Source organism: Nicotiana tomentosiformis, chromosome 3 (genome assembly GCF_000390325.3).
Source record: "Nicotiana tomentosiformis chromosome 3, ASM39032v3, whole genome shotgun sequence".
In the NCBI taxonomy this organism is placed as follows: domain Eukaryota; kingdom Viridiplantae; phylum Streptophyta; class Magnoliopsida; order Solanales; family Solanaceae; genus Nicotiana; species Nicotiana tomentosiformis.
This window is the reverse complement of record NC_090814.1, coordinates 94,916,919-94,939,558: the sequence shown is the minus strand read 5'-3', so window position 1 is coordinate 94,939,558 and position 22,640 is coordinate 94,916,919. Positions and strand designations below refer to the sequence as shown.

Sequence of the window (22,640 nt, the reverse complement as noted above, 5' to 3'; positions counted from 1 at the left end):
CCATAAAGAAATTAGCAGTTGACCCAACACAAATTAAACCCCATATGGTAGTAAAATTGAAATCTATTGACAATTGGCCTAAAACTACCTAACAAATTATAAATTAAACTAAAAATTGAAAACTTCTATGAGTAATTGAAGCATACCAGATATGAAGTAATGCAGACAAGTGATCACAGATGTGGATTGAGTGTGGCAGATGATTGAACAGACGATTTCAAAGTTTTAGCGTTTAGAGTGCTCAGAGAGGGACAAAAATGTACAGTAACCTTAAGGTTACTATTTATATAGACGGGCTGACTAAGGGATAACGGTGAAGAGTGCGGCCGTAGAATTCCTTCTGCGGTCCACACTCTGTTACCTGGGGACTCAAATTCTCTTGATGATGTGTGGTCCGCAGAATTTGTGGTACGACCGCAGATTTTTTATGCGGACCGCAGTTTTGAAGGGTGGCTGCACTTTGGCCATTTCTCTGACAGACCAAATTTTAGAGAGTTTGTATTTTCCATTTCCAATTTGTGCGGTCCGTACTGTAATTGTGCGGCCGCGGTTCCCTTCTGCTGTAGCAATCATAATTGTGCGATCCGCACAATACATATGCGGTCTGCACTTTTTCCATACTTAGCTAATTTTCTGAGCACAGTTCCTGTAAAGCACACTTATTCCTGCAACACACTTCAAATCCAGCTAGCATAAAATAACACATATCTACAAAAGAAAAAAGAAAAAAGAAAAAAAAAAGGGTTGCCTCCCAAGAAATGCCTGATTTAACGTCGCGACACGACGCAGATTACCATCACTTCAAATGAATAACTACCACCACGTGGCCATCATCAGCTTGACCCAAATAATGCTTCACCCGACGACCAATGACTCGGAATACCTCATCATTTTTGTTCTTCAAGTCCAATACACCAAAAGGTGTCATACCTACAATTTCAAAGGGACCACTCCATTTAGATTTCAGCTTTTTGGGAAACATCTTCAATCGTGAGTTGAACAACAACACAAGATCTCCCACCTTGAACTCCTTGTTTTGGATGTATTTTTCATGAAGGTACTTTATCTTCTCTTTGTACAAGGACGAACTTGCATATGAATGGTACCAGAACTCATCTAATTCATTCAAATGTGCAACCCACAAGTTAGCGGTTGCATCCCAATCAAGATTCAACTTCCTTAAAGCCCACATGTCTTTGTGTTCAAGTTCTATCGGAAGATGACAAGCTTTGCCAAACACCAACCAATATGGAGACATCCCGATAGGAGTTTTGAAAGTAGTCTGATAAGCCCATAGTTCACCATCAAGCTGCTTTGACCAATCCGTCCGGTTAGCATTCACTGTTTTGGAGAAGATGCTCTTTATCTCCAGTTGGAGACTTTCACTTGACCTCTAGCTTGTGGATAATAGGGAGTCATAACTTTATGAGTGACACCATACTTGCCGAGCAAAGTGTCAAAAGCCTTGTTGCAAAAATGCGACCCCCCATCACTTATGATAGCCACCGGAGTACCAAATCTTGTAAAAATATTCTTTTTCAAGAACGCCACCACAGTTCTCGCTTCATTGTTGGGTAGAGAAACGGCCTCCACCCATTTAGACATATAATCAACTGCAACCAAGATGTAGGTGTTTCCATAAGTACTCACAAAAGAACCCATGAAGTCAGTACCCCACACATCAAAAATATCAATCTCCAAAATGGTAGTGAGAGGTATTTCATTCTTCTTTGAGATTCTACCGGCCTGTTGGCATTCATTACATCTTTTCACCATATCACTTGCATCTTTGTAGAGAGTGGGTCAATAGAAATCGAAACTTAGCACTTTGGCCGCCGTTCTTGCTCCGCCACGGTGACCACCATAAGGCGAAGAATGGCAAGCCTCAAGAATAATACTTTGCTCTTCGTCTGGTACACATCTTCTAGTTACCCCATCCGTGCGAATCCGGAAAAGGTATGGCTCGTCCCAATAATAATCTTGACAATCCCCTTTGAGCTTCTTCATTTGATTTGAAGAGAGCTCATCCGGGATGATTCCATACACAAGGAAGTTTGCTAGATCCGTGAAACATAGCACCTCCTTCATTGAAATAGCCAAGATTTGCTCGTCGGGAAAGAGTCATTGATTTCAAGGCCATCATGTGGCCTCTCCTCCTCCTCCAAACGAGACAGATGGTTCGCCACTTGATTTTTACTCCCTTTTTGATCTTCGATGTCAATATCAAAATCTTGCAACAATAGCACCCATCTCATCAACCTAGGTTTTGGATCTTTCTTGCTCATAAGATAGCGAAATGCCACATGATCTGTATGAACAATAACCTTTGCACCCATCAAGCATGGACAAAATTTCTCAATTGCAAACACAATGGCAAGGAGCTCTTTTTCAGTAACATTGTAATTAACTTGGGCATCATTCATGGTCTTACTGGCATAGTAGACCGGATGAAAAATCTTGTTGATACGTTGCCCCAAAACTGCCCCAACCACTACATCACTAGCATCGCATATTAGCTCAAAAGGAATGCTCCAATTAGGAGCGGTGATAATGGGAGTTGTTGTCAACTTTAACTTTAGCAATTCAAAAGCTCTTATGCAATCATCATTGAAGTGAAACTTAGCATCTTTCTCTAAGAGCTTGCACAATGGGTTCACCACTTTAGAAAAATCCTTTATGAAGTGCTGGTAGAACCCCGCGTGACCCAAGAAACTTCTCACGCCTTTCACTGAAGTTGGAGGTGAAAGTTTAGAAATCAACTCTATCTTTGCCTTGTCGACCTTTATGCCATTCTTTGAAATTTTGTGTCCAAGGACAATGCCTTCCTGGACCATGAAATGGTATTTCTCCCAATTTAGCACGAAGTTCATTTCTTCACACCTTGCCAATACTTTATCCAAATTTGTCAAGCAATCATCAAAGGAATCCCTGACTACCGAGAAATCATCCATGAAGACTTCAAGGTAGTCTTCTACCATATCCGTAAAGATCGCCATCATACAACGTTCAAAAGTCGCCGGTGCATTGCATAAGCCAAATGGTATCCGCTTGAAAGCGAAAGTGCCATAGGGACAAGAGAAAGTTATTTTCTCTTGATCTTCCAGGGCTATAAGGATTTGGTTGTAGCCCGAATATCCATCTAGAAAGCAATAGAAAGCACGGTCGGCCAACCTATCAAGCATTTGGTCAAGGAAGGGGAGTGGAAAATGGTCTTTCCTTGTGACTTTGTTTAGCTTCCGATAGTCCATACACACTCTCCACCCGATCACCGTTCTTGTGGGAATCAACTCGTTCTTGTCATTGGTGACCACTATTATGCCCTATTTTTCGGGACACATTGCACCGGATAAGTCCACGAACTATCGGAAATAGGGTAGACCATCCCAGCATCCAACCATTTGATAATCTCCTTTTTGACCACATCTTGCATGGCTTCATTGAGTCTCCTTTGATGTTCAATGGAGGATTTGGCATCTTTCTCCAAGTTAATCTTGTGCATGCAAAATGCAAGGCTTATTCCCCGAATATCCGCCAAAGTCTACCCAATAGCTTTCTTCCTCTTGTGGAGCACCGCCAATATAGATTTAACCTGCACGTTAGTCAAGCAAGAGGAAAAAATAACTGGTAAAGTAGAACAAGGGCCAAGGAATTCATACCTGAGATGTGGAGGCAATGGCTTCAACTCCAAGATCGGAGGCTCTTCAATTGAAGGCTTTGTAGGAGTAGTTTTCCTATTCTTAAGATCCAAGGAAAGTTTCCGGGGTGTATAGTTGTACGACCCCATTCCTTGCAAAGAATTAACACATTCCATGAAGCCATCCATCTCATCATCATCAAAATTGAGCAAGACGACCTCCAATATATCACCCACATTAATCGTGGCACCTGTATCATCAATAATCATATCGGTCACCAAGTCCACTAATGAACACACATCATTGCTATTCGGTTGCCTCATAGATTTGCACACGTGGAACACCACCTTTTCATCACCCACCCGGAAAGTGAGTTCTCCGGCTTCCACAACAATAAGAGCCTTACCCGTAGCAAGGAAAGGTCTTCCAAGAATAATCGGCATCTCATAGTCCACTTTATAATCAAGAATAACAAAATCCGCCGAGAGAATGAACTTATCGACACGAACCAATACATCTTCAAACACCCCCAACAGTCTTTTCATTGTACGATCGACCATTTGTAATCTCATAGATGTGGGTCTTGATTGCCCAATTCCCAAGGTCTTGAAAATGGAATAGGACATCAAATTGATACTCGCCCCAAGATCACAAAGAGCTTTGGCAAACTCGGCACTTCCAATGGTGCAAGGGATTGTGAATGCACCGGGATCTTCCAACTTAGGATCCATAGAATGCACAATTGTACTAACTTGGTGAGTGACTTTGATAGTTTTAAAATTCATCGACCGCTTCTTTGTCACCAAGTCCTTCACAAACTTTGCGTATCGAGGCATTTGCTCCAAGGCTTTAACTAATGATACATTTATCGAGAGACTCTTCATCATATCAATGAACTTTTTGAATTGATTCTCGACATTTTGCTTGGCGAGCCTTTAAAGATATGGAGGAGGTAGCTTAGGCAATGGTGCCTTAGCCTTTTGCACTACCAGTTCAGATATGTCAATCACATGCTCCCTAGACGAGTTCACTTAATCTTGAGTCTCTTCCACCGTGTCATCAATATCAATCCACACTTTATCATTTTTTTGCACTATATTGGCTGGGATCTCCTCTTCTTCTACCACTTCCTCATCATCCACAAGTTGCCTTTGACTTGAGGTGGGTGCATTCACGCCTCTTCCACTTCTTGTAGTAATGTCCATGACATGCCCCGTATTGTTCCAACCCTTCGGGTTCACCATCGTGTTGCTTGGTAGTGCCCTCTTAGGACGAGATAAGCTTGAGAGATTTGGCCTATTTGCGCCTCTAGATTGTGAATCGATGTGTTGTGTGAAGCAAGTTGGGCATCGGAATCAGCATTCTTCTCTATCATTTGCTTGAACATGTTCTCAATACGGCCCATTTCATTGTTGGAAGAACTAGGACCATGGGAAGGATAAGGAGGTGGGTTGCTCGGTCGTTGATACATCGGGGGCCTCTGAAAACCCGACCCCCGATTTCCTTGATTGTTATTTCACCCGCCTTGATTGTTGCCTCCCCCATTGCCTTGGTTATTGTTGTTATGCCAATTTCCTTGATTATTGCTTCCACTCTAATTGCCTTGACTGTTGTTGTTATTCCAATTGTTTTGGCTGTTTCCACAAACTCCAATTACCTTGGTTGTGAGAATTTCAATTGCCTTGATTATTTTGAGGTCTCCATTGTTATTGGCTAGGGCCTTGGTAGTTGTTTCTTTGCCCTTGAAAGTTTTTCACATGTTGGACCTCCTCTTCTTGGTCATTTTAAGATTCATCTTGATCAAATTCACTATCATCTGGCACAAAATTGTCCACTCTTTGTTATACTTGTGGACTTCTTGTTCTTCGCTTTTTCACCATCATATTTACTCCCTCCATTGCATTGACTTGCCTCGGGTTTTACACTTATTGAAGTTGAGCCTTTGCCAATTGGTTCATGGTGGTAGTCAACTCGGCTATGGCTTGCCCATGGTCATACAATTCTTTGTGAATGTGAATCACATTGGGGTCACCGTGTGGAACATTAGCCCGAGATTGCCACGCCGATGAAGTATCCGCCATCTCATCCAAGATATCACACGCCTCCGTATAAAGTGCAGTCATGAAGTTCCTACCGGCAAGTTGATTCACTACACATTGGTTGGTTGTATTGATTCCCCGATAGAAAGTTTGTTGAATCATGTTCTCCATCATATCATTGTTGGGGCATTCTTTCACCATTGTTCTATACCTTTCCCATATCTCGTGTAGTGGTTCATTGGGCTCTTATTTGAATGCTAGAATTTCATTCCGAAGAATAGCCATGTGCCAAGAAGAGAATTACTTAGAAATAAATTTCACCGCTAGTTCATCCCAAGTATGAATGGAATGATTTGACAAGCGTTCCAACCAATCGAAAGCTTTCCCCCGTAGAGAGAAGGGAAAAAGCCTTAGCCTCAAAGCATCCTCGGAGACATTTGTTTGCTTGCTCCCCCAAAATGTATCGACGAACCCCTTCAAGTGTTTATATGCATTTTGACCCGGTGCACCGGTGAAGAACCCTCGTTGCTCGAGCAAAGTGAGCATCACGTTAGTTATTTGGAAGTTGCCTGCCCTAATACGGGAAGGGACTATAGTAATTGCATACCCTTCATTCGGCAACACCCGGTGTGGAGCCGCTCATGGTGGAGGTGGGGGTGGAACTGGCACATTGTCATAAGGCAGTCAGCCTCGTCTATTGGCTTGAGGTTCAAGAGGGACCTCATCCATTTGATCATACTCAACGTCCACATCCCCCAAAGGCAAGTTTCTGAGCTCATTGTTTGCCATGATTGCACCTACAAATTCTCAACTCATTAGTAACAAGGAAGGAAAAGAAGATATCCCAAAAACACACCTAAATATATAGCTAATATTATTTTTTAGCTCCCCGGTGGCGCCAAAAAAATTGGTCTCGTCCAAGTTCACACCTCAATTCAAGGTTATGAAAACGGTCGATGCAATAATAATACCCAACAAGAGTCGGGATTGAATTCCGAAGGGAGCTATATGTCTGGGAGTTAGTAGTATATATCATAGTGCGTGAGTTTGTATATCTAAATTTTCACTTCAACAAAATTAGGTTGTTTTAAAGTCTAAATTAAACTACGATTGTAATTTAAGAAATAAATCTAGGAAATTCTTTTTTTTGTTTTTCAAATGTTGTTAAAAGCCTAGGGTTATGACCTTCATCTAGGTGTTTGCCTAATATGATATAAACTTTAAAGCTTGTTTCATTGGTCGGGGTGTATTATAGCTATCAACACTCAATTACCCACTCAATACCTCTCGGTCAGAGAGTGATTTTGCCCAATTTGGCTTTCTCAAGTCCAAATGGGTATTGAACAAAATGGTTGATAAAAAGCTCAAGTCGGATTGTTACTATCTCTAGGTTCAACTCTTTAATTGGGATTGTCAATCTCTCGTTTGACCCAATTTCTTGTTAGCTACATTTTCCTAGACTAAGTCTCTCTTTATCAAGAAGAGACGAAGTAAAATAGGCATGAACTAATGTTTGCAACCATTAATTCCACAAATAAAAGCAAGAACAAGGCTAAATAATAAATACCTAACCATAAACAAGCATTAAATTAAACACCCATTAACTTTACACACTAGGGTTGGGTCACAACCCTATAAAAAATCTAGCTACTCATACTCAAAATGGTAGAAAAAGAAGAAAAGATGATAATTAAACTCATATTGCTAATTAAAATGATAAAATCTATGTTCAAATAGCTCAAAATTTGAAAAACTACTAAAAAGAGTAAAAGGAAACGGCTACTGCAACAGCTGATGTCTAAAGTTGACCTAAAAATGTGAAACTCATCTATTTATACATGGATAAAAATTTCGGACAAAAATGCCCTTCAGGAGGTTCTGCGGCCGCACAATTCCATGTGCGGTCCGCACTTTTCTTAAGCTTGACAGGATTGGAAGTCTGCGGCTGCAATGCACTCTTTCTGCGGTCCGCACAATTGTAACTGCGGTCGCATCCTGCTCTTCTGCGGTCCTCATAATTGTAACTACAGCCACATAACTCTTCTTCTGCGGTAGCACAACTCTTGTGCGGTCCGCACTTCTGGGGGACCTGAAGTGCATCTTCTCTGAACTTTGCTCTTGGCCCAGCTTCTGCGACCGCACAATTCATGTGCGGTCCTCACTTTTCACCAAACTTTGATGGTTTTTCCTTCGCAACCTATGGCTGCAGATGGTATTCTGCGATTTGCACTTCTGAGTTTCTGTGCCTTTTATGTCTTTGAGTTCAGATTACTCCTTCTTGAGTTGGATTTCATCTCGAGAGTTCGTCTTCCAATATTCCTGCAATTAAGCACATTTCATTAGTTTTCGGGAACATAACTAAATGCGTTTGGACTAAAACAAAAGCTAAAAGGTGCTAATAAGTAGTCAAAATCCCCACTTATCAATTACCCTTTCTTAGCCAAACTTGGGAATCACTCTGACAATTATGCACAGTCACGCCGCCCCATGCGGCGCGCTAGTGAGGAAATCCATAGAGCTTGCACTTTGCTTGTCAGACCACTTTTGTACTGCGGCGCCCCATGCAACATGGTAGTGGCTTTTTCTTAGAGTATATTCATGTGTTCACTTTTTGACATCATTGGTCCTAGTGGGGATTGCTTTGACCCATTTAGAGATGTAGTCAACGGTTATTAGGATATACTCATATGAATAAGATGATGGGAACACACCCATGAAGTCAATTCCCCAAACGTAAAAAATTTCACATACTAGAATGGAGTTTAGTGGCATCTCATCCCTCTTGCTAACGTTACCTTCCCTTTGACACTTGTCACATGCAGCTACATACGCCCGTGTGTCTTTGTACAAAGTAGGATAATAGAAACCGACTTCTATGACTTTTGTTGCAGTGCTATTTCCACCATAGCGTCTTCTAGCTGCTCCATCATGGCAATGAGAAAGAATGCTTTCCATATCTCCTTCAGGCACACACCTTCTAATCACACCATCTGCACACAATTTAAACAAGAAAGGGTCATTCCAAAAATAACTTTTTACCTCACCTTGAAGCTTCCTTCTTTGATCACGAGAGAGGTCATGCGACAACCATCCATTAGCCAAAAAGTTTGCTACATCAGCATACCAAGACGACCTTTCGGAGATCGCAACAATAGAAAAATCTACTCATCAGGGAACTCCTCCCTTACATCAACTGTTTCAACCAGAGTCTCTCAAGTCGAGATAGATGATCGACGACTTGATTTTCTATGCCCTTCCTATCTTTGATCTCCAAGTCAAAATTTTGGAGCAACATCACCCACCAATAGATATTTCAAGGCTGAGTGATCCGTGTGTACAATCACTTTGCTTCCAACAAGGTATGATCTAAACTTATCAAAAGCAAAAACCACATCAAAGAACTCTTTCTCAATAGTGGCATAGTTGACTTGAGCATCATTCAACGTCCTGCTGGCATAGTAAATGGGACTAAACATTTTATTTTTTCTTTGCACCAGAACTGCTCCCACAGCTACATCACCGACATCACACATTATCTCAAATGTCTGGTGTTACACCCCATATATTTGTACGTGAAAATACGTCGTAAGTCAATTGATGTAAGTTTGAAAATGAGATCCTCTTTGAAAGTATATAAAATAATTTAACAATGTTACGTCCCATTTTCGCAAGCCTTTAAGAGTTATCATTCGGGGACAAATATTTCCAAGGGGATATGTTGTTACACCCCGTACTTCAGACGTCACTATCATCATATGATTATCTAATGTGAGCTCAAAAAGGACGAAATCCTTCTACAAGGTTAAAAAAGGTTTACCGAAGTCTTAAGTAAGTTAAGATGAATATGAGACTTGTGAATTATGATTTAAATGAGTTTAAAGTCATGATATGACTATATATGATGTTTGAATATAAAATATAAAGTTTGGGAAAAATCGGATTTAAGTTGCGGAAAAATCGACTAAGGATTTGCCTTGTAATGGAGGTTTTTGAGCAATATATTTCATGTGCTATATGGGGTCTTTTTGGGACATATTATATACAAAATTGAAGGTCTTGGAATGTAGTTTCCAACGCTCTTAACCTTTCATTCATACGACGTCCGGATAAAAGAATATAAGCATTTGAAGAAGGGCCAATCATAGGGTGACAAGTAGCACCTTTTTGACTTTTTAAAAAATGGGATGTTTACATCCCTTAGCTCGTCTCTTTCTCCATTTTTCTAGAGAGCACGCCCAAATAACACCCCTAACCTTACCCTTAAACTCTCTACAAGTGCTTCAAACAAGATTGTTGTCACGCTCCAAAATCGAGGAGCACGACCAGCGCTCAACCGAGTGAACCCGACCGAGCAAGCCTGTTAGATTCCTTCTACCCAAACTCATTCATGAATAAAGAGAATATATATTTTCCTTAATTAAACAATAAAGTGGTCATGTCTCCAATTACCAATTTCTTACCATAAGTTTCACCATTTTTAAAGTCTCAAATGGACAAGTAATACAACCACAATATAGCGTAGTTTGTCTTTCCCAACACCAATACACAACCCACACTATATCTACGGAGCCTCTATAGATAAAGATGAGTATAATGATGATGCCGGCAACAAGGCCCCGACTATACCTCAAACAGAATATACAAGAAACAAAAGATACATGACCCCGAGATGAAGTGGGGCTCACCAAGTCAGCTGGGAAGAAGGTGTACTGCTATCACTGATCAATATCTCCTACTGTGGAACCACCTGCATCTATTTAAAGATGTAGTGCCCCCGGCAAAAAGGGACGTTAGTACCGTCAAATAGTACTAGTATGAAAACTAAACACCAATTTAAGAATTTAGAAATATAAGATGAATATGATGAACCAATGGGGAAATATTATAATATAGATAACCGTTTAAACCAGAGCAAGCTTATTAAGAGCTATCAATAACATTTATAGGATTTAAGATGAGATCCCCTGTAACCATCTTCACACAAAGCGGCCCCGCCGCCTCACCCGATGTATGCAGGTGGAGGTGTAAGTACAATACCAAGAACCTATACAAGCGGCTATGCCGCCTCACCCCAATGTTTGCAAGTGAAAATGCATCAACGATACCAATACCAATACAAAATGGCTATGCCGCCTCACCCCAATATATATATATATATGGGTGGTGGTGCCATAACAATACCAATCTATACACAAAGCGGTTGTACCGCCTCACCCCAATGTATGCGGGTGGAGGTGCAGTCCCACAATACCATAATCCCTATACAAAGCGGTCATGCCGCCTCACCCCAATGTATGCAGGTGGAGGTGTATCACAATCACAATCTCTATACCATAATCCCCACACAAAGCGGTCATGCCACCTCATCCCAATATATACGGGTGGAGGTGTATCACAATCACAATCTCTACACAGCTTGGCATGAGAACTTTCACATAAACCACGACTTGAAATTATAACATGTGGATACACAATCCATAGTTTGGAACACATCCTCAATTTATAATGCAATATAATAAGAGCATTGGAAACACGAATTGAACATATATCTTTATCACAAAACTTATCGGAATACTCGATTTGTAATCAACATCTTGGAACTTACAAGGATAATGAGAATTCTAATTCTTAAAGAAGAGTTTAGCCAACATACCTCAATTGAGATTCCTTAAACTCTAAAACATTCTGGAATTCTTAGCAACTTCAATCTATTTTAGAAATATAACAAATTGAACCAAAATTAGGAAGATGATTATGGTTCTAGCTTATTTGAGCATTTTATCAAACACTAGATGTGCATTAAGGTTTCAAGGCCTTTTTATAGAGGATTCCATCATCCTACAACTCAATCTTTACCATTCTTAGCTCAACAATCTTCCTACGCCCTTTGATAACACATGCATGCAACATAAACAACTCTCATGCCCAAAAATTATCTTGCTAATTACCCATTTTCAGAAAATTTCGAAATTAGGGTTTAGGGTGTAGAATCTTACCTCTAGGATGAAGACCTAGTGAACTTCCCTTCTTAATCTTCCAAAACTTGAGCAAGAATTGAAGAACAATTATTGAAGAACACCTTCTCACTCTAGGGCACTCTCTCTCACTCTAAAATGTCAGATTATAGCTCAAAAATGGCCCAAAGAGTGTATTTAACGAAATAGGGTCGGGTCTTAAAAAACCAAAAATGAAGCTCCGGAACAGGTTCTGCGGTCGCATATGCGACCGCATAATGGACATGCGGACCGCATAATGGTCGCATACTCGCTGACAAAACTGATCAAAAATCTACCCGTGTATGCGGTCACTATGCGATCCGCATAACTGTTATGCTGTCGCATAATGCACCGCATAACAGTTATGCGGTCGCATAGTCGACCGCGTAGCTGCTGCCAGATTTGGCCCTCTCCTGTTCACTTCTGTGGCCATTATGCGACCCGCAGAGTGATTCTGTGGTCGCATAATGGACCGCAGAATTATATTTTTCTGCCAAAAATATTTCTTTTCATTCGTGTGCATTGTTCAAGCCAAAAAAGTTCGAGTCGCGGAGAATTTCTATATTCCTCAACACGTAAAACCAATTCGGCACCACGAAATATCATTTTCTTTTGCAAATATTTTACGGGGCCTTACAATTATCATCCCGGGCACGAAATCAAGTAGGGATAATATTAAAACGATCCCTACGATGTAAGTATCGCTATATCGCCTGTCTTTTTCTTTGTAGTTTGAATTTTGGAATGTATTTAATAGTTTATTAAACACCTACTTTTTGTATTTAAGCTTTTAAATATCAAGGAAGGTTGATAAATTCATTTCCTAATAGTTAGAACTCACGGGACGGTGATCGCAAGCCGTGAGTTCGAGTTATTTGACTTGTAGTGGACTGTTTTGTGGGTTGTTTCGTGTTGCCTTTGGACTATCTATTTTGCTACTTTTTAATGGAGTTTCGGAGGACAAATGGTGTGGAGAAACACCACATAATTACGGAATGGTGGGCTGGTCATTCGTCGTTACATTTTTTAGGTTGTTTGACATTACTTTAGTTGTCGTTTTATGTATGAAGTGATTAGGATGTGTGGACTGTTTTGTGGTATATTGTGATGGAAAATAATGCTTACATGTTGTTATTGTTGTGTTCTTGTTGTTGTTGGTATATGGTATTGGAGAAGGGCTTAGTTACAGGGGAGATACTGCCTAAATTTACGTAAACAAGCTACTAGTTTAAGTTGCGGATTTAGCCTTTACTCAGCACTGATTTTGAATCTCCTTATGCTGTAGTAGATGGAGTTGAGTTGTTTTAAGAATTTCTTGGAAGGTATTAAGGACTCAACGGTGTTAAGGTATGTTAAGGCTAAACCTTTCCTTCATTTTGGCATGATCCCGTAACTACATATGTTTGACAACGAGACATAAAGAGAAGTTCGTATTCATGAATTTATCACATTATCCTAGTCTCAGAAGTTACAGTATTCTACCTTATCGGGATTTTATATTCAGGTAAGTATTGTTTTCTTCTAGACAAGAGAGCAGAGGGTCTATATATATATATATATATATATATATATACACACACACACACACACACATACACAATATTACAGTATTTTCACCACCATCAAGCTATAATCGATAGGCATGCCCCTATTGGGCAACCTCTGATTAGAAGGTAACTTATATACTGAGCCTACTGTAGTCGAGCACCTATGAGCGAGCCCAGAATGGCCGAGATACAGAGCCTAGTATGGACGAGCGCCTATGAGCGAGCCTACTACGGCCGAGCAGTTACACGTACCGAGTCTTATAGGGCCGAACATTTATTTTACTTACTATATTGAAGGAGTTGAGTCAGTATCAATAGGTAAGTATATCTCCAGATCATCTTTGACTCCCAGTTACTTTCAGTTATTATATTATCAATTCAGTTTCAGCTTTCAGTTATGTTATTGCCTTATATACTCGGTACATTATTTCGTACCGACATCCCTTTTTTGGGGACGCTGCATTTCATGCGTGCAGGTTTAGATAGACAGACAAGTAGACCTCCTCAGTAGGTGTTTTCCGAGTTCAGCCTGATCGGTAAGCTTTATGTACTTCGGAGTTGCCGGGTCTAGGATTTTATATATATCTTCTGTATGTAGGTATATATCTTATGGGTAGGTCGGGGCCCTGTTCTGATCACAATACATCAATCAGTATAGCTTGTAGACGAGTCCTGTATATTTTGTATATCAGTGGATGTTCATGACGGCTTCGTCGGCCTGCACAATTATATATATCAGCTTTAAGGTATGTTTACCCCACAGATAAGAGAGACGTTATTTTCAGACGATTCAGAATATGGCCTCATCGGCCTAAGTTGAGGGTTACCCCTCCAGAGTTCACAGTTACAGAGTGGTACGCTCGGGCTGAGTATGGCACAGGGTGCCGACCACGCCTCTTCAGGTTTGGGGCGTGACAGCTAGCTCCAATCAGGTGTCACCATAATAGGAGCACTTACAAGCTTTTCCTTTATCACTTCGAATGCTCTTAAGCACTCCACATTGAAAACAAACTTGACATCTTTCGCTAGCAATGCAGTCAACAGCTTGGTAATGCTGGAGAAATTTTTGATGAACCTCCTATAGAACCCAGCATGTCCCAATTGTCTTTCTAAATTCCGAATGGTTGTGCTCTGCTCTGTGCTCTCGGATGGTTGTGCCTTGAGTCTCAAATTTTTCATCTGATCTGTTGATGAATGTCTTCATAAGATCTTCCATACTAGACTGATTTAACTGTTGTGGCTGGTATTGCTACCTCTGCTGAAACTGAAAACCTGATGGTCCTTGACCCTGGGGTCTGAGATTATTTTGCTACCATGAATTCAAGATCTCACTAGGCGAACTTCATGAAAAAACTGGATGTCTTTGACCCATAACATTATAGTTGTTCCCACCTTGGTAGTTTTCTCTATTAATGTTCCCTACTAACTTGACTTCCTCAGCTGATGCTTGACACTCATGTGTAGGGTGTCCCAATCCACAAAAGTCACAAGCTGTTTGCGGCTCATTCTGTACCTTGGCCAATGTCAGCTTTTTTTATCTCCTTGTCCATGGTGTCTAGCTGGGCTTGCATGAATGTGTTAGAGTCCACCTGGTGAACCCCATCTGATTTTCTTCTGTCATTACTCTCATCCGGCTACTGATTAGCATCCTCAGATAATTCATCAAGGATTAAGACAACCTCCTCCGGCGTTTTCTTCATTAGTGGACCTCCACATACAGTATTCAGAGTTTGTCGCGAGGACGATGTTAGTCCGTCCCAAAAATCCTGGAGTTGCATCTACAAATAGATTCCATTGTGCTGACATTTTTTGACCATCTCATTGAATCATTCCCAAGCTTCAAAAACCGTTTATGTCTCCTTCTGGCAGAAATTGTGGATTTCTCTTCTAAACTTCTCTGTTTTTGCAGCTGAGAAGTACTTGTCAAGAAACTTCTTTGTCATCTCTTCCCATGTCCTGATAGAACCTGCGGGTAATCTACGAAACCATTGCTTCGCGTCATCTTTCAATAAAAAGGGGAAAGCCCTTAAGTAGACTGCATCCTTTGATATTCCATTGTATTGGAAGGTGTTCATGATATCTTCAAAGTCCATCAAGTAAGTATTAGGATCTTCGTTCACCTTCCCTTTGAAAGTGCAGTTGTTTTGGACAATTTGAAGCTAGCCTTGCTTCAACTCGAAGTTGTTTGCTGCTATGGGTGGGGCTCTGACACTTGACAGTCCTTGATTATATACTGGCCTAGTAGAGTCACCCAATGATCTTCCAGGCCTGGGTGCTGCATTCTCGAACTAGTCTTTAACCAAGGGTCGGTTTAGATTGAATCTTCGACCCCCATCATCGTTGACGGTCTCATCAGCAATTCTCTGGGTTGCTTCTTGTTGTGCTGCCTCTCGTGCAACTTAGTCTACTCCATCGTTCTCTTTGTTTGCCATGTTATCTTGAGTCGAAGTTTGACCCAAGAAATTTTCTGTTAATTCTCTTTCTTTTCTCAGTTGTTGCAGGCGTTTCTCCAACTCCGGTTCGTAGGGTATCACTTCCTTTGAAGAAGATTGAATCATACACCGGAGAAATCAAACCTGTATCCTGCACACAAGTAAGAAACGTGAATAACTAATGTAAAAATTGGTTCCTGAATTGGTACTAAACACTATTGATTGCCAATCCCCGGCAACGACGCCAAAATTTGACGAGCGCAAAACACAACACAAAATTATTGTTCGCTAGTCAAAGATAGTATAGTTTAATTATCGTCTCCACAGGGATTAGATTTAAACAATGTTCAAATAATCTCCAGTTAATTACTATCCAGAAAAATTAGCTCTTGATTTAATGACTGTTACTACGGTTAACTACTAAAAATTAAGCAAATAATAATTGATCACAAAAGACAGCAGATGAACAATAAAGAAATATCAATGAGAGGGATAATGGTATTTGACTAGATAGGTGAAAGATAACTGACTCGGGATCCAATTCTTGAGTTACTTCACTTTACAATACGGTTGATTATCACGAATTCAACCGATAATCAGATTGCACTTGAAGTTAAAGTTCCTCTTTCGATTAAATGTTAATTCAGTAATTAATCCAATTGAAGCACGGTAAATAATTGCAACAATCAAATGATGGTTATGATCTAAAGGGTAACTTATCACGAATATTTTTCTGTTTTCTAGTTCGATTGACAATTCAATAAGCTCTTTCGATTACCTATTTGAATCACGAATTTAAACTAGAGCATAAGATGTGAAGAAATTCAATATCAAACTCCTCTTTCGATTAAGCAAAATAATAAATAACTCACAATACAAATTAAAGCTCCATCAATTAATTCTAACAATAATCAAGAATCGAATCCCAAATCAAGCTATCGAAACACCGTATCTGTCAACACCCTAATGGAAATTACTCCATAATAATGGAGTAATACATCTCAAATAAGGTTAAGAACAAAGAAAACATCAATTCTAATGATTCGATACAAACTCCTGTATTGCACAGATTGCAGGTTGTAATATTGATGAATTCTTGAGTCTTCTTGCCTTGGTTGTTTCTCCAATCTCCCGTAGGTCAAAATTCTCTTCAAAATCATATTTTTAGTGTATTTATACCGTGTAGAAACAAGCACGGATGAAACTACCCTTTCCTAGCCGAACTTGGGAATCACTCTGACAATTTTGTACAGTCGCACCGCCCCATGCGGCGCACTAGTGAGACCACTTTTGCACTGCCCCAATTTGCTTGTCATACCACTTTTGCACTACTGCGCGGCGCCTCGCGGCGCCCCATACGGTGCGGTAGTGACTTTTTCTTAGAGTAAATTCATGTGTTCACTTTTTGATATCCGGACTTGATCCTCGATCCCCGAACGTGATCCCAACTTAATTTCTTAGGCTTATACTCATAATTCAAAGCTCCAACTTATTCAATTTCGCTCCAAATTAAATAAATAGCTCAGAATAATTTCCTACAAGGCATAAAATACGTAATAAGTATAATTTACTATCAATTAAGCTCAAACACACGTAAAATGCAATAATTAGAGTGTAATACTACGACTAAAATACGGATTTCTAACCTACCATCATACTACCTGATGCTGCTTGTGTTTTGGTTGTTCCACTATCTTGTTGTTGTTATTGCTTCCCTAACTTTTACGCTACTGCATTTTTTTCTGATTTTGCATGCTTGCTTGGAGCCGAGAGTCTATCGAAAATATCTCTATCTGCAAAGGTAGGAGTAAAGTTGTGCACTCACTATGCTTCTCAGATCCCACTTATGTGATTATATCAAGTTTGTTGTTGATGTTGTTGTTAATCGAATATAATAAATATTTTATTAATCCGATGAGATTCAAACCAAACTTGAAAATTTTGTTTGTAGGTATACTATCTGAAATTTTCCTATGGTTGTCATGTCATAATTCAAGGTAACTTTCTTTGTTAGGTAGAGTGGGTTATAAGTCGTAAACTTGTAATTAATGCTTGAAAACCACTGATTAGTGTCGAGTCATTTCCACGTAAACCTACCGCGCAGGTGTGTCACTGTAGGGACATATTGAGAACTTTTGATCTCAGAAGTAACTTACTTTGGAATAAATAAATACCAAATTAACTTTAGATGGAAAGGCCTTTTTGAAGTTACTAATTACAGCATTTGCTTGGCTTATCTATTTGGTTTGGATTTGATGGGACGGATTCTAAAGTATCTGTAGTTAGCAGTACACTGGTGCTGTTTGGTAAGGTTGGTGTAGTGAATTATCAAGTTATGAATTCTGTAATTAATCGATTGATAAACAAACCCCCCCAAAAGGCACATGAAATACAAACAAAAATAGTAATTTAAGTCGGCAGAATTTCATCTATTTTCTTTTCTGTACGTGTTTCTGTTTCCCTTTTTTCTTGGTCTCTTTCTGTTTTTATTTTTTTTTTATTTTATTGCTTTTGGGTTATGTTTTCCTTTTAGCCCTGGGTAAGAAGTACATTTTGATTTACATCTACTATTTAATTCAAATAAATTAATGCATGATATTATGTGTTTTGCGTACATTTTATTGTTTTATCATAATTGAATTAGTATATACTTTTATTTATTTGATCACTTAATAATAATATATTAATATGATTTAATGTAAAAATTGGATTAGATGTACTTTTTTCCGAGCAAGGAGAGGAGAGAATAGGGGTGAAGCTAGAATATAGCTTATGGTGCAGGCGAACTTAATAATTTTAATTCAAACTCTATATTTATTTTAAAAATTTATTAAATATTAATTTACAACTCAATAATCTTAATATACTAAGAATCTAATCATAAATTTTAAATACTTGACTCCGGGAGGAAAGGGGAGAATTAGACGGGGGAGTTTGGTTTGAGACGTAGAAATGAAACAACCCATGTGATACCAACTTTGAAGCACAAAAAGCTTTACACGCAAATCATTAGCGATTTCGCATCTCAATAGTTTGATCCCAACTCCCATTTCTGTTCAAGTTACGAAGTTGTATCGCAGCAAAGGTGATAAATTTATGTGAAAAAAGTACCTCGAAATTGATGAAATAAAAAAGAAATTCAGATAACGCATGGTCCTCGCTAGTCCTTTCCTTGTCAAGCAATGCAAAACGAGTATTAGTAGTAGTATTTACTGATCCCTTAACAATCTTCATACGAGGCAGCACGTGTTTAATTATCATAACCTTAAGATCACCAGCAGTTCAGCATCTAACATGGTTTCGAATTTTCTACAATTAAAAGAAAGAGTAGGAAAATGGCGAATTAAAGGTCTTATTAATGCCTAGATGAAGTAAAATAATCATGGTTTAGCTAATTAGTATGCTCAGGGTGAATGTATTAAGACAAATTTATGTGATTAGGTAGGTGATTAATTAGGGTGGGACACACTTAAACAGGAGACGAGGGTTCTTGAAGCCTAGACAACATAATAGAATGTGAATTAAATTAGTATTTTCACAATATTCCCTTTTGTTTTCTCTCTCCTATTAATTCCCTCTATTCTTTTTTATTTATTTATTGAACCCTCTTTATGTCTATAAATTTGGTTAGCCCCTACTCTTTGGAAACCCCCTTCTCTCTCTTGTGTTCTTGTTCTTCCCTAACAAAGCTTAGCTAATATACAAAAAGAAAGGAATTAATATTATTGTAGTTAGTTGCCCTGCATGTGCTCTGCCATCGCACAGAGTTTGCTTTTGTAGGATAATAATCGCACCGCCCAACCTCTCTTTACAATCTTATTTTGTCATATAACTGCACTTTGATTCTCTTCACAGTCCCTTTTCTCCTCCTTTGAACCATATAAAAGCTGACCGTATTTTTTCAATTATAGTCATAGACAGAGACACAATGGGTGAAGCAATTCAACAGGTTAGTATTACTCTGTTTTTTTTCCCTCTCTTTTTCTTGAATGAATTTTTGTAAGTTTATTGAAGTGATGAGATTGTGGATGTAATACCACAGGAGCCAACAAAGGAAGAAGTGAAAGTAGAGGAAAAGAAGGAAGAACAAACAGAGGAGAGGAAAGAAGAGAAAGTAGAAGAGGAGAAAAAAGAAGAGCCAAAACCACCTTCTCCTTTCGTTTTGTACGTCGACTTGCATTGTGTTGGATGTGCCAAGAAAATTGAGAGGTCCATTTCAAAGATTAGAGGTTTGAATATATTCTAGTATATACTAATTTTCTCTCCTTTCTCTTAATAGTTGTCTCTGTACGCCCGTAGCGTACACATATTAACCAGAGACGAATTCATAATCTAAAATAATAAGCTCAGCTGAACTTACAGAATCCGTCTTAAAGTCTCTTCTGTTTTGTAACATTGAATATGCATGCAATTGGAGCAGGGGTTGAAGGAGTAGTGATAGACATGGCGCAAAACCAAGTAACAATAAAAGGAGTAATAGAGCCACAAGCAGTATGTGACAGGATTACGAAGAAAACCAAGAGAGTTGCAAAAGTGTTGTCACCCCTACCGGAAGCTGAGGGTGAACCAATTCCTGAAGTTGTTGCTTCACAGGTCATTTTGTGGCTGTATATATGTTACTATTGCTTTTTGAAGTGATTGGTAAGTATGCATAGATATTAATATAGTGTAAATATTGGATCGCTATCTATTTCAGGTAAGTGGATTGACTACGGTAGAGCTTAACGTCAACATGCATTGTGAGGCCTGCGCCGAGCAACTTAAAAAGAAGATTCTCAGAATGAGAGGTAACTTAACTGCTAACCATGTACTGTTTTACTTCGCCTTTTCTCAATTTAACATCTATACATTGAGCAGTGTAAAAAAACTTCTAAAATAAACATGTTAAAATAAATAGATACTGAATATTAATTTTCACACTAGAGCTTAATTAATTCCAATGGGTAATAATAGTACATGGCAACAGAAAGTTAAAAGAGTGATGAGCACCCCATTTTTAAGGTTGGTGGTGGGACAATTAATGTCAGGTGCACGACTGTTTTCCACGTCTGGGAATCGAACTAGGTTCTGTGTCGAAAACTATTCTACCACTAAATCATTGGTTTATTTTATTTTAAGATTATTTTTTATTTGATTTATACTAATTAATTATACTTTCGCACAAAAATAACCGACCAAAGTTGGTCGGTTTTATTAAAAAATAAACTTGCCGACCAAAGTTGGTCGGTATTTTAAAATGACCGGCCGAATTAACCGACCAATTTTGATCGGTTTTTTTAATATTAATTTTTATTTATTTTAATTGAAAAAACGATCAAAGTTGGTCGGTTTCTTGAAAAGTAAATTTCGCGGGACTCAAAAATAGTTTCTCGCATTTTTGCGCAAAAGAAGTTGGTCGATTTCGTAAAAAATAAATAAAAAATAAATAAAATATTTTGAAACCGACCAACTTTAATCGATTTTTGATATTTTTTGTCGAATTTCTAGTGTATTTTGTCTTAAGACTTGTCACATATCACGTACTACTCTACTTTTAGTACATAATAATACAAACTCAACAGTAATACACTTAATTTTATAGCATTAACATGCACCAGGTAATGAATAGTATTTGTCTTCCTTAATTTAGGAGTGAGAACGGCGGAAACAGAAGCCAGCACTGGAAAAGTTACGGTGACAGGAACCATGGACGCCAACAAGCTCGTTGAATACGTCTATAGACGAACCAAAAAACAAGCCAAAATTGTGCCTCAACCCGAACCCGAGAAGCCCGCTGAAGAACCAAAGCCTGAAGAGTCCAAACCAGAAGAGGCAAAGCCAGCTGAAGAAGCTAAGTCCGGCGACGGAGCTGCCGAAAAGAAAGACGGCGACGGTGAAAAACCACCGGAGGAGGAAAAGAAAGAGGGCGGCGAAGAACAAGCTGGAGAAGATAAGAAAGAAGGAGAAGAGATTATTCCAATTGGAGATCATGATCAAATGAACATTAATAAGATGATGTATTATTATCAGCCACTTTACGTCATTGAAAGAATCCCACCTCCCCAGCTCTTTTCCGATGAAAACCCTAATGCGTGTTGCATTACATAATATAACGAATCAATAATAGTTTATCGATCCTCACTGAGTTTTTATATATTGTGGGACGATTAAACACGTAGGAGTAATTTATATTTGTTGTATGCATGGATGGTTAAATATGTGATGGGGATATATATATTATTATCCCTAGATCATGAATAATGATAAATACAAATTAATTGTGTAATATCTAATTAATCTTGAGCATAGTGCTTCAAGAGTGGAAATGTCATATCATTGTTGTTTTTTTGTTGTGTATATATATCACCATCTTATCTCTCTTTTTCTTTCTCTCTTCCTTTCTTGCTTCTTTTCTTCTATTCTTCTCACCTTTTCCGAGTGATAGTTTATTGAAAACAATATCTATACCTGCATTAGGTATGAGTAAAATTTGTGTACAGACTACCTTTCCCATACCCTACCTGTTAAATTTCAGTACAATATAACATTTTGTTCATATGGATTTTTGTATATATGGCGCAATGTTCTAAACTTTATTCTAACGTTGAGTCTACCTAGATTCTTTAAATTCTATAATATTCTCGATTATGTTATGAAACTATATGTGCCATAAGTAACATGAAAATAAAGTAGAGTAGAGTAACTTCCAACGACTTGATAATCCAAAGAACAAGCACAGTTAGATATATGGTACAAAATTTTGCAACTTATATGTCGATTGAGCATATTTATTTTCTTTTGTGCGGGTGATTATGCAAACGTAACATATTCGAGAAATGGTTGATGGGGTGGTCCCATATTTAGTATTTCGTAGGTTAAAATATGATACCAGAGAAGTCCTGACTAACACTTCAAACGGGATAGGTGGACTAGGTTCGGCAGAGTTACCATGTATCATGATATAGATTGTAGTTCGTAAATTAACTTACATATATGGTTAACTTGGTTCGTA

At 38.8% G+C, this 22,640-nt stretch overlaps 2 protein-coding genes across 2 annotated transcripts; one reads left to right on the top strand and one right to left on the bottom strand.

Moving 5' to 3' along the window:
• Positions 1 to 796: 796 nt before the first annotated feature.
• Positions 797 to 2,088, bottom strand: LOC138908183 (uncharacterized). The gene is made up of 4 exons (XM_070198831.1): positions 1,828 to 2,088; positions 1,515 to 1,746; positions 1,090 to 1,341; positions 797 to 930 (listed from the first exon to the last, which is right to left on the bottom strand). The coding sequence occupies exons 1-4, from the start codon at positions 2,086 to 2,088 to the stop codon at positions 797 to 799; spliced, it is 879 nt and encodes a 292-aa protein (XP_070054932.1).
• Positions 2,089 to 19,274: 17,186 nt separating this feature from the next.
• On the top strand, positions 19,275 to 22,008 carry LOC104097651 (heavy metal-associated isoprenylated plant protein 9). The gene is made up of 5 exons (XM_009604254.4): positions 19,275 to 19,598; positions 19,692 to 19,878; positions 20,070 to 20,242; positions 20,346 to 20,436; positions 21,279 to 22,008. Exons 1-5 carry the CDS (start codon positions 19,578 to 19,580, stop codon positions 21,734 to 21,736), a joined length of 930 nt encoding a protein of 309 aa, XP_009602549.1. The 5' UTR covers positions 19,275 to 19,577; the 3' UTR covers positions 21,737 to 22,008.
• The last annotated feature ends 632 nt before the right edge of the window (positions 22,009 to 22,640 follow it).